Genomic DNA, 16,047 nt, shown 5'->3' on the forward strand with positions numbered 1-16,047 from the left:
TTTTGATAAATAATAGTTTTTATTTTTATTTTTGATAATTTCAATCCACCCACCTTTTAAATGTAACTGAATCCTAGAAGGGGAAAAAAACTACACATAGGACAAAACAGAACAGCAGTTTTTCTAGCAATAAGTAGACATGTTTTTAGTCCATATAGTCATATGATGGGTATTTGTTAAGTGCCCTATGTGCCAGGTAAGAGAGATTCAGCAGTGAGTAACAGACTACAATGATACAAGAAAAAGTTAGGCTTGGATGCCTAAAAATTAGGGTAAACATGATTCTTTTTACTCACACTTGAAAAGGCTGTCAATTTTCAGGATCTTATTTAACAATAAAATTGAAGCAAAATGTAAGGCTTAAAAAATTGATAATTTAAAAGTTAAAAAATGAAGGATTCCTCCAATTTTGGAGTCTAGGACTTATTTCATGTGTGTAAAAATAATGGTTTTCATAACACAAGTTTATTTCATCAGGATCCATTTATGGCTTCATTTAAAAAATGTATTTCCCAGTTTTCTAAAGGCTGTAATTTACTTCATAAAGTAACTACAGTCCATAATTGTATACCATTCAATATGCTCAAACTTTATTACAGGTGGTTAAAAAAAACTTGTGTATGTTTCACTTTTAAGCAGTCCATTGTTTTGTACATTATTAAAACACCTAAACCGGTTTCTGTGCATCAGCTGACAAGCAAATGCTTCAAGTGTAGCCCACTGCTGCCACCTGTCAGCCAAGAGTTCAGTTTTGGCTGCATTGCTACTTCTGTAAATGTAGCAATATTTGTTCAATTAATTTAATATTCTTTTTTCTCAAAGATTTTATTTATTTATTTATTTGACAGACAGAGAGATCACAAGTAGGCAGAGAGGCAGGCAGAGAGAGAGAGGGGGAAGGAGGCTCCCCGCTGAGCAGAGAGCCTGATGTGGGGCTTGTTCCCAGGACCCTGAGATCATGACCTGAGCCGAAGGCAGGGGCCCAACCCACTGAGCCACCCAGGAGCCCTAATTTAATTTTCTTAACCTTATATGCATCTCGTAGGTACCTTGGAAAATGAAAGAAAAAGTACACATACTAAGGAATCAGAAAGAAGGTGTCCAAATTTAAATTAAGCAGAGATAAACATTACTAGTTATAAGAAAAGTGGCAAATCAATCCAATGCTTCTGGGTTTAGGCAAGTCAACAGTGTGTTCAACTGTGACGGAAAACAGCAAAACTAGAGAGGATGTTTAATCATAATAATAAATATTTATTAAGTCATGTAATCCTCCCAACTTTGAGGGAGTCTCCATTGCTGAATCCTCATCTTGTGACCTAGTAACACCAAGTGCCCCAAGGCTCAATCCTTGGAATCCTTCTCTTTATTATCTATATCGACTCTCCCCTTGGGGATCTCATCAATTCCTGGCTTAAATACCATTTATACACTGATGATGATTCTCAAATGTATGTACCTAGCCTGAACCCCTCCTCCAAATTCCAGACACATATATTCAAGTGTTTACTTCACATCCTTAATTAGATGCCTAATTTCCCATTCCCCCCAAACCTGCTCTTCCCAGAGACTGTCCCGTTCTAGAAAACAAACTCCACACTCCACACCCTACCCCTCAGCAAATTCTGCTGCACTGACACCAACTTCAAAATGTAACCAGTTTTGGAGATTCTGACCACTTCACAACACCCACCTGTCTACCCCATGGTTTGAGCTACTATCAGGTCATACATACCTCAATAATTTCGAGAGCCTCCTAACCAGTCTCCCCTCTTCTTTCCTTGCTCTCCCTCCCATGGTCCGTCCTCAACACAGCAGCCCTAATTAGGGATCCTATCAAAATCTAAGCCTACTCAAAACCCTTCAGTGCTAGCCATCTTGCTCAGATATACAGGCCGAAGTCTTTACAGTGGCCTATGAGATACCGTGTGATGTGGTCCCACTGCTTCTTTGCCCTCATTCCCTGCTATTCTCGATCTTGTTCACTGGCTCAAGTTACACCAACTTTTTTCTGTACCTTGAGCACACCAGGCAAGCAGACACCCTAGGACCACTGCATTTGCTGCTTTCTTCGGAGAACATTTTCCCAGATATTCACGTGGCTCACCACCTTACTTGCTTCACGTCTTCGGCTCAAATGTCACCTTCACAGCAAGACCTTTGCTGGCTCATCTAAAACTGCCAATCCTCCATCCACCTTCCTGGATTTATTTTTTGATAGTTTTCCCATCATCAACTGATACACTACATATTTTAGTAAATTCATGTGTTTCCTTCTCCTCATCAGAATATAAGATCCATGAGGGCAGAGACTTTTGTCTCTGGTCTCTGCTGTAGGCCACACCTACCACGATGCCTGCAACAAACATGTAAACTGAGTAAATGAGTGAGTATGATTGGTTAGACTTGAGACGAGATTCTACAACCCTGGCAATAAGTATGTTTGGTTAGATTTGGGATAAAATGTGGCTCCAGCTTCATACAACACACACAACCTGGCACTGCTGTTTTTCTGACCACAACAGAATTCATAAATAAAAGACGCAAAGCGGATTTGGTGTTTTGTTTTGTTTGTGGTTGTTACTATTTTTTTTACTGTAGATCTCAAATAAGGCAAAATTCTGTGAAAATAAAGGACAAAGAAACAACACTGAAAAATATGGGTCAATACATTTATGGTTGGCTTGGACAAAAATCTAATGTCTCAGCCTCATACTTCTGTTTACCTATGCCTTGGTCTTAAGAAATGCCTGTTCCGTCACTTTAAGCTTGGGGACTAAAAGATTTTGTTTTCGATCCTAAAAAATTCTAGGACACTCATAGAAAATGTGAGATGTACACCTTTCTTCATTTTGAAGCACTCCTGTTCTATTTTACCACAACTCCTGATTCAAAATTAAATCTGCACAGCAGTAGGCCTAAAAGGATCCTTTGTATATGCAAGGCTGTCTTTCCTGTAAATAAATATACCCTGGATGGAAGTAATTTGTCTTTAAATTCCACCCCAAAGGGACAAAACTTCTCCAGGACTCTGAATATTTTATTGGCCTTCCCTCTGTTTATCGGCCATCTGTCATGGGCTGTTTACTGCAAGAAACTCCTGCTGTCCCTCAAGCTCACCGAAGATGTTACTGATACTCTTCCCTTCCATCATTTCTCAAGGCAAAGGCATTACTGAACAGAATGATGGGGCTGAGACACCACAGGAATATCTTAAGTTGATTGTATAATTTAATAAATCTGCCTGAAAATCACCCTTTGCTATAAAAGCAACGCAATAACTTCCAAAGTAATCTTTCAAAATATCACATCAGGGAGTGATACACAATTAAGGTGTTAGATAATTAATATGTTTGCCCTGTTCAGTAATACCCATGTCTATACACTTTGAGCACCTTTTTCCCCAATAACTTCACTCCATATGCCTTCCATTCTGTCCTTGAAAATTAAAAAAAATTTTTTTTGAAGACTTCACTTATTTGAGAGCGAGAGCAAGAGAACACAAGCAGGGTGAGGGGCACAGGGAAAAGCAGACTCCCCACTGAGCAGGGGTCCCATACAGGGTCATGATCTGAGCCCAAGGCCAATGCTTAACTGACAGAGCTACCCAAGTGCCCCTATCTTTGAAAAAATTTTAAATTACTGGTATCTTTAGGGTAGAAAATTTTAAATTGCAATATTTTAAGAGGACTTATGGTTGAAAACTGTAAACTTATACAATTATGTGGATTTGACTTGCAAACTCTGTCTTTTCCCAGTGCTTCACGGTGCAGTACAGTGCTAGAGGGACTAAGATGGGTAGTGGAACCACTCTAGGTGTGTGGATTTGTTGGACAGATGCTCAGTGCAAAGAAGCGCTGAGAAAAATAGATGGCAGTGCTTAGTGAGAAAGCAGAGAAGGGAGCTAACCGTGGGATCTAAGTCACAGAAGACAAGGATGAGACTCTGAGAGCGGGATCAGGCTGGGAAATAAAATTTGGGAGTCAAGTTACAGCGATTAAAATAAATGTGTTCATGCAGACAGAAGCCCAAAGTAGAGTTAAAGGAAAAATGTACAGTACAGAATATGTTAAACCATAAACTAGTAAATCTAATTGTATTTATATATGCTTGTAAGTGCATGGAAAATGTCAGGGAAGATTGACAAAAAATTGTGATGTGAAACTAGGGGAAAGACAACCTTACTTTTCACTTTATATTATTCTGTCCCATTTAAGTTTTTATATGGTGATACACTGTTATTATGAACAAGTTTAATTTTTGTAAATGAGAGTATTATTCTTTGTGTAGCAGGAGAGCAGATATAAAATAAACAAGGGACCATGAAATGTGGAAGGAAAACAGGCCTAAGTGTTAAGAGATTAAAAAGGCAGAATAATTCTGGGTGATGATGAAGTATATATTGAAGAGAGTATCTTACATTGTACTTTGTAATTGTACATTGTACTTTCTGGTCCCTCTGAAGGTAAGGCAGGGGGTCAGAGTACTATCCTGATCATTTATAAGACTGGTATTAATGTGCATTAAGACAAACTTATCCATGACATATTGTGAGGAGAAGGATCCTTCCAAACTGTTGAGTTTAAAAAATTATTTCCAGGGGTGCCTGGGTGGCTCAGTGGGTTAAAGCCTTTGCCTTCAGCTCAGGTCATGATCCCAGGGTCCTGGGATCGAGCCCCGCATCGGGCTCTCTGCTCAGCAGGGAGCCTGCTTCCTCTCCTCTCTCTGCCTGCCTCTCTGCCTACTTGTGATCTCTGTCTGTCAAATAAATAAAAATCTTAAAAAAAAAAATTATTTCCAGAGGTAAAAGAGAAATGAAATCCTCCTTAGCCATGACAGTTAAGTTATCTCAGGCTTTTCTGTAAGAAAAAAATAAGGAAAAAAAAGAAAAGAAAAGACAAAATAAAGGAATGAAAGAGAAAGAAGCAACTAAATAACTTCTATGTAACACTGAATACAAACCTTATATGGCGAAGGTTCAATTCTTTCCCCGAATAATACCTGACCAAGATTTTCAGATGGGCGTTTTCCTTCTGATGCTTGGCAAAAATCAAACCTGGTGCGGGGGAGAGTATTTAAGCTTTTACACATAAAAGGAAACAATAAAAAGTCAAACTCCTAGCCAATCTAGAAGGAAGATTAAGTACTGATCATTCCAGTAGCTCTAGTCAATGAATGAGAAATATAGTTACACTCCAAGTTCCATGTACATTTCCCCAAAACAAAAACATTAGAAAATTAGGCCCAAGAATACTCTGATGTCTATCTTTTTGAAGATGTAAATTATAGAATTTTAAAATCTGACACATTATTTTTGTTCATTTCAATAACAAAATTATTTACAGTCTTATTTCAAGTGAATTTCGCTAACTTATCTCCTTTTGTTGTAACTTCCTAATTCAAAGTGTTACATAATAATATTTCAGGAAGATGTGCCGAAGTTGCCTAGGTTTCTGCCTCATCCCCATACGCTGGCCAACACATCCCAAAATGGGAACCATGGCAAGACAGACCCTAGAGAACACGAAATTGTGGAGAAGCCATCTTCAGTCAGCTGCAAGCTTCTCTGTAATTCCCTTGTATTATTAACCAGATTTTAATAAAGTTTTCTTTAAATATTACAGCCAAATTTCAGTTTTGCTACAGAAGATTAAAGGATAGTTCTGTGTTCATTTTAGAATGGTATGGGAGTACTTGGGACCCATGCAGTAATGGCTACAGACGAGATTCCCAAGAGAAAGATGAATCTCACATAATAAAAAACTGGTGCTGGGAAACACTCAAATGAAGACTTTCCATATACTGGCTGTAAGACATCACTGAGTTTTCCCAAGAATATCCACAAAGATTTAAGGAGATACACTTATTTAACAAAACAAAAGAAACAAAAACTGGAACATTTAAGTCTCTAATAGTTACTTAATGGATGGTCCATCCATTCACGAACGTTATACTCTCTTCTTACAGATGTTTCGCCGTATGGATTCTTACAGCATTGTCTTACTTTTTGGTGTGTGCTTTTCTCTACAGTAAACACATATTTTCTTTTGAAACTTCTAGATACCACAGAAATTTAGAAGCCAACTAAAATTTAAGAAATATGCTTTATACTCAACATAGTATATAGCGGTCAAAGCATATTTATGCAGCATTTTTTATAGTATCAAAAAATGAAAATAATCAAACGTTCATAGACAAAGACTTAGTGAAACAAATCATACACGACTCTATATAATCTCTACAAAGAAATAATAAACAAGGGCACCTCGCTGGCTCAGTTGGTAGAGCCTGTGACTCTTGGTCTCTCCTCAGGGTCACGAGTTCAAGCCACACTGGGTGACAGCTTACTTTAAGAAAAACAAACAAAAAAGAAAACAAAAAAGAGGGGCACCTCGGTAGCGCAGTTGGTTAATTGTCTGACTCTTGGTTTTGGCACAGGTCATGGTCTCAGGGTTGTGGGATCGAGCCCCGAGTCAGGCTCTGCGCTCAGCCCAAAGTCTGCTTGGGATTCTCTCTCCTTCTCCCTCTGCCCCTCATGCTCATGATCATGCTCATGCTCTCTCTAAAAGAAATAAATCAATCTTAAAAAAAAGAAAGAAAGAAAGAATAAACAGCTACAAAAAAGACTAAGGTAACTGTAGCTGTGTATTAACATGGATAGATGCCTACAATAGATTCAGTGAGAAAAAGATGCAAAACCACTTTTTGTTTAAAACAAAAATGTACAGATGTGGTTACATACATTAGAACATGCAGAGAAAAAATGTGGAGGAGCAGAAAACAAAGGAATTGTTTCTGGGGATTATGTGGGATATAAGAATTTTGTTTACAACTGTGTGGGGTTTTTTATAATTAAAAAATGTAAAGAAAACACAATGCCTTTTTGTCCATTCAGATAAAAAACGAAATCCAATGTTTTAGTTGATGCTTCTACTGTACTGAAAAAGATCATATTTCACATTTTAACTCTACCTTGGAAATAAAGACTATCCCTTAAAAAACGTTTTCAGGCCGTGTACATACTTAAAATACGTATGAATTCTGAATTCGTCTGTAACTGTAAAGAAAATAAATTGTTAAAAGTACAAAATTCTGATGAGTCAATACGATTTTATATAAAAACTAAGCTGAAAAACTTACGCCGTATACTCATAAGGAAGAACAGATTCCACTGAATCAAGCCTGTTCACGAACAGTTCTATTTCAGCCTGAAAATGAAGAAACACAGAATTAGAATGTAAACAAATAGAGATCAAAACTTAAGTCATGCTTAGAACTGAAAAAGAATTTGACATGTTTGAAATGTAGAATTTTATAATATTTAAACATTTCTCCTATAAATCCATTCACTGAGTAGACTTATATGCAATTAAATTACAACAAAATATTTTTAATAGTTGCAGTAATTGCTTTAAAGATTTATTTATTTGAGGGAGAAAGAGAGAGAGAGGAGGAGAGCGTGTGCGAGCGGGGGGTGGGGGGCAGAAGGACAGGCTCTTAAAGCAGACTCCTCACAGAGTGCGAGGCCCCATGCAGGGCTCATCTCACAACCCATGGGATCATTACCAGAGCCGAAACCAAGATTCAGAAACAACTGACTGAGCCACCCAGGATCCCCTCTTTCTGTTTCCCCCCAATTTTTATTTATTCATTTATTTACTTATTTATTATTTTGGAGAGAGAGAAAGAGAAGTGTATGAGGATTAAATGAGTTAACATTTATCAAGAACTTTAGTGACTAAAACAAGAAGTGCTAATATATTAAATGAATAAAGGCAAATGAATTTAATGATATTTAGAATAGGTAATGCCTAAACTATACTGCTCATCTGCTAAAATAAATCCTCACCCAATACTGCTGATATACGGTGTAAGATAAGACACTAGCCTCTATACACAGCAGTAAAAACAGTACAATCCCTAAAACTGTAAGCAAATGAAATTACTCAATGGCAATACTATCTCAAACATATACAAAAATTAAATTGTTTCTCCTTATATAACATATTCTTTGTCATGAGTTATTTTAGCTAAAAAGATAATGGGACACAACATTTAGGTGTTACGGAATCCTTGAATAATAAACACAAATATAAGTAACTGTTGTGAAGGCAAAATTCCCAGCTGATGGCTTACACTGCCAAAATAATTTTCACTAATTATAAGGGGTCAACACTGTTATGAAGACACTTCAGAATCCAAACCCCCTATTTAATATATCTTCATGAAGACTGAAGGGTCCCTAAAAAGCTAATCCAGTTCACATCTCTAGATTTCTTTCTAGGAAGGAACACAGCTATTATAGTCTATGGAACTCTAGGTTTTGAGTTTCAAAATCTGTAAGTGCCACATTTTCATCACAGAAGTTAAATCCCTTGTGCCTAGATTAAGCCTATCCTTCCTCTCAACCTCAAAGTGATCAAGAACAAAGACTTTTTTTTTTTAAGATTTGATTTATTTATTTGACACACAGAGAGAGATCACAAGTAGGGAGAGAGGCAGGCAGAGAGAGGGGGGAAGCAGGCTCCCTGTTGCAGGCCCCCTGCTGAGCAGAGAGCCGGATGCGGGATTTGATCCCAGGACCCTGAGATCATGACCTGAGCCAAAGGCAGAGGCTTAACCCACTGAGCCACCCAGGCGCCCCAAGAACAAAGACTTTGAAGCTAGGTTGCCTGAGTTCAAATCCTGACTATGACATTTACTAGCTGTGTGATCCTAGGTAAGTTTCTTCACGCAGTTTTTTCCTTTGTAGAATGGAATAATAACCCCTGCTTCGAGTGGTTTTGGGAAGATTCAAGAGCAGTGCTTGGTACAAAGCACTAAGTATTTGCTGTTATGCAACAATGAAGCAATGATGGACATATTCTTATCTGCGCTGTCAAATACCCACGTGGCCATTTGTCATTTAAGATGTGGTTAGAGCTAGGGGCTCTGGGGTGACTCAGTCAGCTGAGTGTCCAACTCTTGATTTTGGCTCAAGCCATGATCTCAGAGTTCTGGGATCAAGCCCCATGTGGGGCTCCACGCTCAGTAGAGAGTCTGCTTCTCCCCCCCCCCCGACCCTCCCCCTACTCAACTTTCCCTCTTTCTCTCCTTTAATATCAAATTCCCATTAAATTTACCTTATCTGTCCACTTTTCCTAATCTGGTGAAATAGCTTCACATTTCACTCCTAACAACAAAGGTGTTAACAAGCATATGTTTTAGCCTTGCTTTGTGATCTATAAGGATGTCTATATTATCAGGGTCTGCCCACAAATTTTTCCAAAACAGCCAACTCCAAAGAACAATTCTTGCAAACCTTTCACCTAAAAACAAAATTAATTTTTACACACAACACATAAACAAGTAGGGAACACAACTTCAGTCTGGAGGCAGCATAGCACCAGATTGCTCAGTTCGTTTCAAATCCTAAATTTACTCTTAATAAATATGTGCTTTTGGTCAAGTAGCAATTTTGAATGTGAGAAATGTATGAGGTGATGATAAAACAGTTAAGAATATAGAGGCTGGTCCATAGTTGGTACACAACAACTATAAGGTAAACGATTAAATAAACACTGCTACTATTACTATTTCAGAGAAAATGGACATTCCTGAATCTGAGTATTTATCAGCGTAAGGATAATCTTGAGGGCACCCCCACTCCCATAAAAGGACATTAAGACAACAGTCTTCTGATCTATTGTTTATGTCTATTCATTACTCTTTTCTAGCTATTAGTCTAGGGAAGAGGAAGATGGTAATTATCAAGCACAATTCTCATAATAACCTTATGAGCTAGGGATTCTTGCTCTAAGACAAGGAAGTAAGTTCAAATCTGGACTGCTAACTCAAAAAAAAAAAAAAAAAAAGGCGAGGAAACTCAACTGCCACTACCATCGCTTTCAGTATCTGTTGCTCTCAGTCCTCTACTTCTCTTCCTTCTTGTCTCTTCTGTCATTTTTCCACACTTACTTTTTACAAAAAAGTCAGTCCATCAAAAATATCACCACTAAGTTATGGACCTATTTCTACTATTCAGTGAACTAATCAAAACACACCTTGGATATTCAATTCATCCTGACCATTTTTGTAGCACTTTCATTCCTCCTTTAAATTGTGAGAATCTGAAAATTTAAGAATTATTGTCTCACAACATGCTAAGGAATGCAAATTACAACTAACGATATCTTTAACAAAGAAGAGAGCAATTTACAATGTATTTGTAAATATGCTACATTTATAATACTCTATATTTTAAATATCAACTCTTTTACTGAAACAAGGAAATTTCAATGATATTTTAAGAATGAGATCCTTGTAAGGACACCCGAGTGGCTCTGTTAAGCGTCTGACTCTTGGTTTCAGCTCGGGTCATGATCTCAGGGTTGTGTGATCACGAAGCCTGCTTGAGATTCTCTCTCCCTCTCCTGCACCTCCTCCACTCGCGCACACGCGCTCGCATGCGCGCACTCTCTCTCATAAATAAATAAACAAAACTGCTTTAAAGAACAAGATCCTTGTAATATGGCAGTAGAGAAAACGTTGCAAATTGGAAGGAGAAAGGAAATGAGACCACTAGTGAGTTTATGTGGTTTAATGAAAGGCAAAAGTATGCTACAGACATCATAACATTCATTCCTAAAAATATAAACACATACGCAGATAAAGCATATAGGAAAAATATAATCAATTGTTGGATCTAGAGGTCTAGATGGATATATAGGTGATCATTATACTCTTCCGTCAACTTTATTGAATTTTGAAGACCATCATAATTAAAAGTTGGAAAAAGAAAGGGCTTTAAAGAACAACAGAAGCCAAATCAAAGCAACACGAAATAAAGACAAAAGAGTAAAATTTAGTATGGAAAGCTGTTGTAGAGTAGGAAAGGTAACTTCAAAATAAGTATTAATTAGGAGGAAACAATATGCAATGTACATGAAAACTGAAAAACATTCCCAAAGAAAAAAAATCCTGAACAACCATGAAAAATCATTCACTCAACACATTTATTTAATGGCCACAATACTAGACATTATGAAGTGATATAATAATACAAAAGACGTGAACACTTGCCTTTGAAGAATTTCTAATCCAGATGGAGAGACAAGACATACATTCAAGAAAGTAAAAGAAGAAAGTGACAAAGCTATTTATAAGTTCTTGGGTAGTTACTAAATCCCAAGGGATTTAGGGTTTTTTTAAATAATTAAAATAGCAATGTGCTATAAAAGGACATATTTGTTTTTATGGTCACTTTCCACCAAATATCTTTATTTCCCATCCAAAAATTAATTAAGTACATCTCCTTCTGGAAATCTGCCTTAAATAGAGTCAGCCAACTCCAAAATATCATTGACATAACTAAAAAGAGCTTTAAAGGTTACTTACTTCACATTCCTGCTTTCAAAGTGTCCCAAACTGAGTTATTACAAGCATGGAAAGTTGTTAGCAACATTAAGCTTCTTAAGAAAGTTACAGATAAATCCTAAAGCAAGACTGGAAATTCTAAAGCAAGATTTACACAAAGGAAGACTAATTAAATCCCACCCTAAGAAATTTTTTTATGGAAATTGTTTATTTAATTTAGAGTGTTATGGTCTCCCTTCTAAATCCTTCTCCCTCCCAGATGTACAACTTTTTTTCTGGTCCTAACCTACCCATTCTACATCTGATCCCAGCTACACTTTGTTTTACTGCTTTAAGCCATGTGTACCATGCCACTGGGCTGCATTTTCCCCCTATTTCCTTGTTCCTTTGTTTTTGCTTTTATTCCACTTTACCTGCCATCACATTGGTTCCAACCACAACCACAACTGGTTTTCGAGGTAGAAAGAAACAGAGAAGAAATGTGACTTTGAACAAGAATCAAAGCAAGTGACAAAAGGCTCTGAGATACTAAGGCACAGCCATAGAAAAGGAAAACTATGGACATTTCAACTGCTTAATACTGGAGAAGTCTACTGTGGGAAAAATTCCGAAGAAGGAAATCTTAACTCAGACACAATAAAACAATACCAATAGAAATGCTGGGAACTCATAAATGGATGCTCATGAACTCTAAGTTATCTGACCAGCAATGCCCAGAAGCCGATCTCCTGGATACTTAGGTTCTTCCTTCTATCCCCATCTCACTGAAAAACAAAATTTCAACTTTAGACTGTATCAAAGAAAGGAATAAATATAAAATCTGACTACTTATTGGGGAAGGTATGTGCTATGGTGAGTGCTGTGAATTGTTTAAGACTGAGGATTCACAGCCCTGCACCCCTGGAGCAAGTAATACATTATATGTTAATAAAAAAAAAATCTGACTACTTAAAAATTGGTTACAAAGGTTAAAACTGCACCAATTGTGGACGTGAAGGATCACCAGCAGCCAGGGACCTCCAGGGTGAGGCAGAAGAGGCAGCGAGTATGCACAACGGAAGACACAGCAGTACCTCAACAGGTAAGACAAGCTCAGCCTTCAGAATCAGGCACTCTGGAACCTGCATCTCCGCGTCACCACTTACCAGTACACACACTTGAGAGAGTGACTACGTCTCATTCAGCTTCAGTTTCCCAACTGACACATCACAGGATTGTTCTGAGGTTTAGCTAAGGCACCCACAAGGTACATAAACTGCAGTCTTTATTATTATCATTATTAGCACAGGAGATAAATAGGTTTGAAAGTTGAGAATGAGGGCAAAGAAAATATATTTCAAAGGGTTCCTCCAAAGCCTTTCATCAATACTTAGTTCATTTTAATGGCAACAGAGGAAGACCTTGTAACCTCATAGAGCACATCTGAAGTAACTACAATTCACTACGACACTTACTAAAGGGACGCTGATTTTAAAAGTACAAAGACGAGTAAGAATTAAGAGCTTCAAGAACTGAACTCTAAAGCCCACAGAGCACAGACCAGTCTCTAGAATTTATGTGTGGGGGGCATAAAGCACATGTCCGTGGCTCTGTTTCAGATGTTCAAAAATACACCTTTGGAAGGGCTTCCCTTTGTGGACAGCCAACAGCAGCAGGACAGTATTTTATCCATATTGACCTTGCCTGCTTTCCCAATCCTTGCTCTCAGATCCACTATCATGAACAATCTCGGTTTTAAAATAATTTTATTCAAAAAATTTCATTTCTGAAAGCGAACTTTCTAAGCTCCACGTACTTTTTTTCACAGCAAAGTAAAACAATGGTTGGAATGTGAATTTATCATCGTTAAAGTCATTCCAATGCCAAATTTCATATTTGAAACATTATCAGTAACCCACACACACTGATTAGTTTCCAGAAGCTAAGACTCAATCTCTTATTCCAGAGAAAACTCTGGTAATGTGAAACTAAACACCACTTAAGTAAATATATATCAATTCTATCAATAAGTTCAAATGTAATTGTATCTTTGTATATATTTCAAAATCTTCACACTATATCTATGGCCAAATTAAAACAAGTAAAATGCACCGTTCAAAGCAATATTTAGAAACGGGTTTTCTTAAATTTTACTTTTTCCATATTTAGAGGCAACTGCTCCCCAAATAACAGACACATAATTTATTAAACATTTCTAAACACAATTACCAAGAAAGAACATTTAAAAGTACTACTTTGGTAAAACTGTCACTATAATGGATGACATGATACTATACCTAAAGCCTTATGGATTCCACCAAAATACTATTAGAAATAATAAATGAATTCAGTAAAGTTGCAGGACACAATATACAGAAATCTGTCACATTTCTATTCACTAATAACGAAGTAGCAGAAAGAAAATTAAAACAATGCCATTTACAAATTACACCCCAAAGAATAAAATACCTAGAAATAATCTTAACAAAGGATGTGAAAGACTTACACTCTGAAAACTATGGAGCGCTGATAAAAGAAACCGAAGAGGACACAAACAAATGGTAGTGATATATCATGCTCATGGATTAGAAGAATATTGTTAAAAAGTCCATATCACCTAAAGCAACCTATAGATTCAACGTAACACCTACCAAAAAACCATTACTAATTTTTACAGAACTAGAACAAAAAAACCTTAAATTCATATGGAACCACAAAAGACCCCGAAGAGCCAAAGTAATCTGGAGAAAGCACAAAGCTGAAGGATTCAACAATTCCAGATTTCAAGATATACTACAAAGCTATAGTAATCAAAACACTATGATCCTGGGACAAAACCAGACACACAGATCAATGCAACAGGATGGAGACCTCAGAAATTAACCCACACCTATATGGTGAATTAATCTACAACAAAGGAGGCAGGAATTTACAACGGGGAAAAGACAGTCTCTTCAATAAATGGTGCTTGGAAGACTGGACCACTTTCTTGTACCATACATAAAAAGAAACTCAAAATAGATTAAAGATTTAAATGTGAGACCTGAAACCACAAAATTAGAAGAAAACACAGGCAGTGATCTCTCTGACGTCAGCCTTAGCAATATATTTATGGATATGTTTCCTCAGGCAAGGGAAACAAAAGCAAAAAAAAAACCTAATGGGACTACACTGAACTAAAAAACTTTTGCACAGCAAAAGAAACCATCAACGAAATGAAAAGAAAACCTACTGAATGGGATTAGACAGATCCGATAAAGGGTTAATATCCAAAGTAGATAAAGACTCATAGGGTGCATGGGTGGCTCAGTCATTAATCGTCTGCCTTCGGCTGAAGTCATGATCCCAAGGTCCTGGATGAGCCCCCCATCAAGCCCCTTGCTCAGCAGGGAGTGTGCTTCTCCCTGTCTAACCCCCCATTGCCCCGGCTCACGCTTGCACTTGCTCTTTCTCTCAAAAATACACATTTTTAAAAAGAAAAAAAGACATCATACAAGTAATGCTAAAAACCAAAATAACCCCATTAAAAAAATGGCCAAAGGACCTGAACAGACATTTTTCCAAAGATATCCAGATGGCCAACAGACACAAGAAAAGATGCTCAACATCACTCAGCATCAGGGAAATGCAATCAAAACCACAATGAGATACCACCTCACACCTGTCGGAATGGCTAAAATCAAGAAGACAAAAAACAAGTGTTGGCAAGGATGTGGAGAAAAAGGAACCCTTGTGCACTGTTGCAGGAATATAAACTGGTGCAGCCACTGTGGAAAACAGGAGAGAGGTTCCTCCAAAAATGAAAAATGAAAATACCATACAATCCAGTAATTCCACTACTGGGCATTTACCCAAAGAAAATGAAAATGCTAATTTGAAAATACATATGCGCTCTATGTTTATTGTAGCATTATTTACAACAGTCAAGATATGGAAGCAACCTAAGTGTCCACTGACAGATGGACAAAGAAAATGTGGTAAACACACACGCAGGCGCACACAAACAAACAGAAATACTACTCAGCCATAAGAAAAGAGTAAGAGCTTGCCATTTGCAACACTATAGACAAACCTAGAGGGTATGATACTAAGAGGGTAAGTGAAGTAACTCAAAGATAAACATTGCATGATTTCATTCACATGTGTAAGCTAAAAAGCAAAACAAAGGAATAAACAACAACAAAAAGAGCAGAAACAGATCCATAAATAAAAAGAACAAATTGGTGGTTGCCAGAGGGGAAGAGGACGTGGTGTTGGACAAAATGGATGAAGGGGAGTGGAAGGCACAGGCTTTCAGTTATGGAATGAATAAGTTACAGGGATGGAAAGTACAGCATAGAGAATACAGTCAATACTATTGTAATAGTGTTGTATGAGAGTTGTAAAGTTGTCCAATTACTATGTTGCACACCTAAAACTAATGTAACATTGTGTGTCAACTATACAATTTTTAAAAAAGTATGATTCTGATTAAGTTTCCTTTTTATTAAAAAATTGTTATACATTCATTTAAACATTTTTTTAAACACCAGGAGGTATATCTTGTCATTTTTCCTTACTGGACAGGAAAGAATTTTTTTTTTTTTTTTAAGATTTCATTTTATTTACTTGACAGAGAGAGAGAGAGCGAGGAGAGGGAACACAAGCAGGGGGAGTGGGAGAGGGAGAAGCAGGCTTCCCACTGAGCAGGGAGTCTGATGCGGGTTTGATCCC

General features: G+C 37.3%; 1 protein-coding gene across 1 annotated transcript in view; it reads right to left on the reverse strand.

Annotated features, from left to right (window-relative positions):
- TM9SF2 (transmembrane 9 superfamily member 2) overlaps window positions 1-16,047 on the reverse strand; it is a 63,584-nt gene that overhangs the window by 43,601 nt on the left and 3,936 nt on the right. The window contains exons 2-3 of the mRNA XM_080798194.1: window positions 7,141-7,208; window positions 4,963-5,056 (exon numbers count right to left, since the gene is read on the reverse strand). Coding sequence (XP_080654320.1) covers window positions 4,963-5,056; window positions 7,141-7,208 — 162 coding nt within the window. The remainder of the gene's footprint in view (window positions 1-4,962; window positions 5,057-7,140; window positions 7,209-16,047) is intronic.

Source organism: Martes martes (genome assembly GCF_963455335.1).
Source record: "Martes martes genome assembly, chromosome: 3".
Lineage (NCBI taxonomy): Eukaryota > Metazoa > Chordata > Mammalia > Carnivora > Mustelidae > Martes > Martes martes.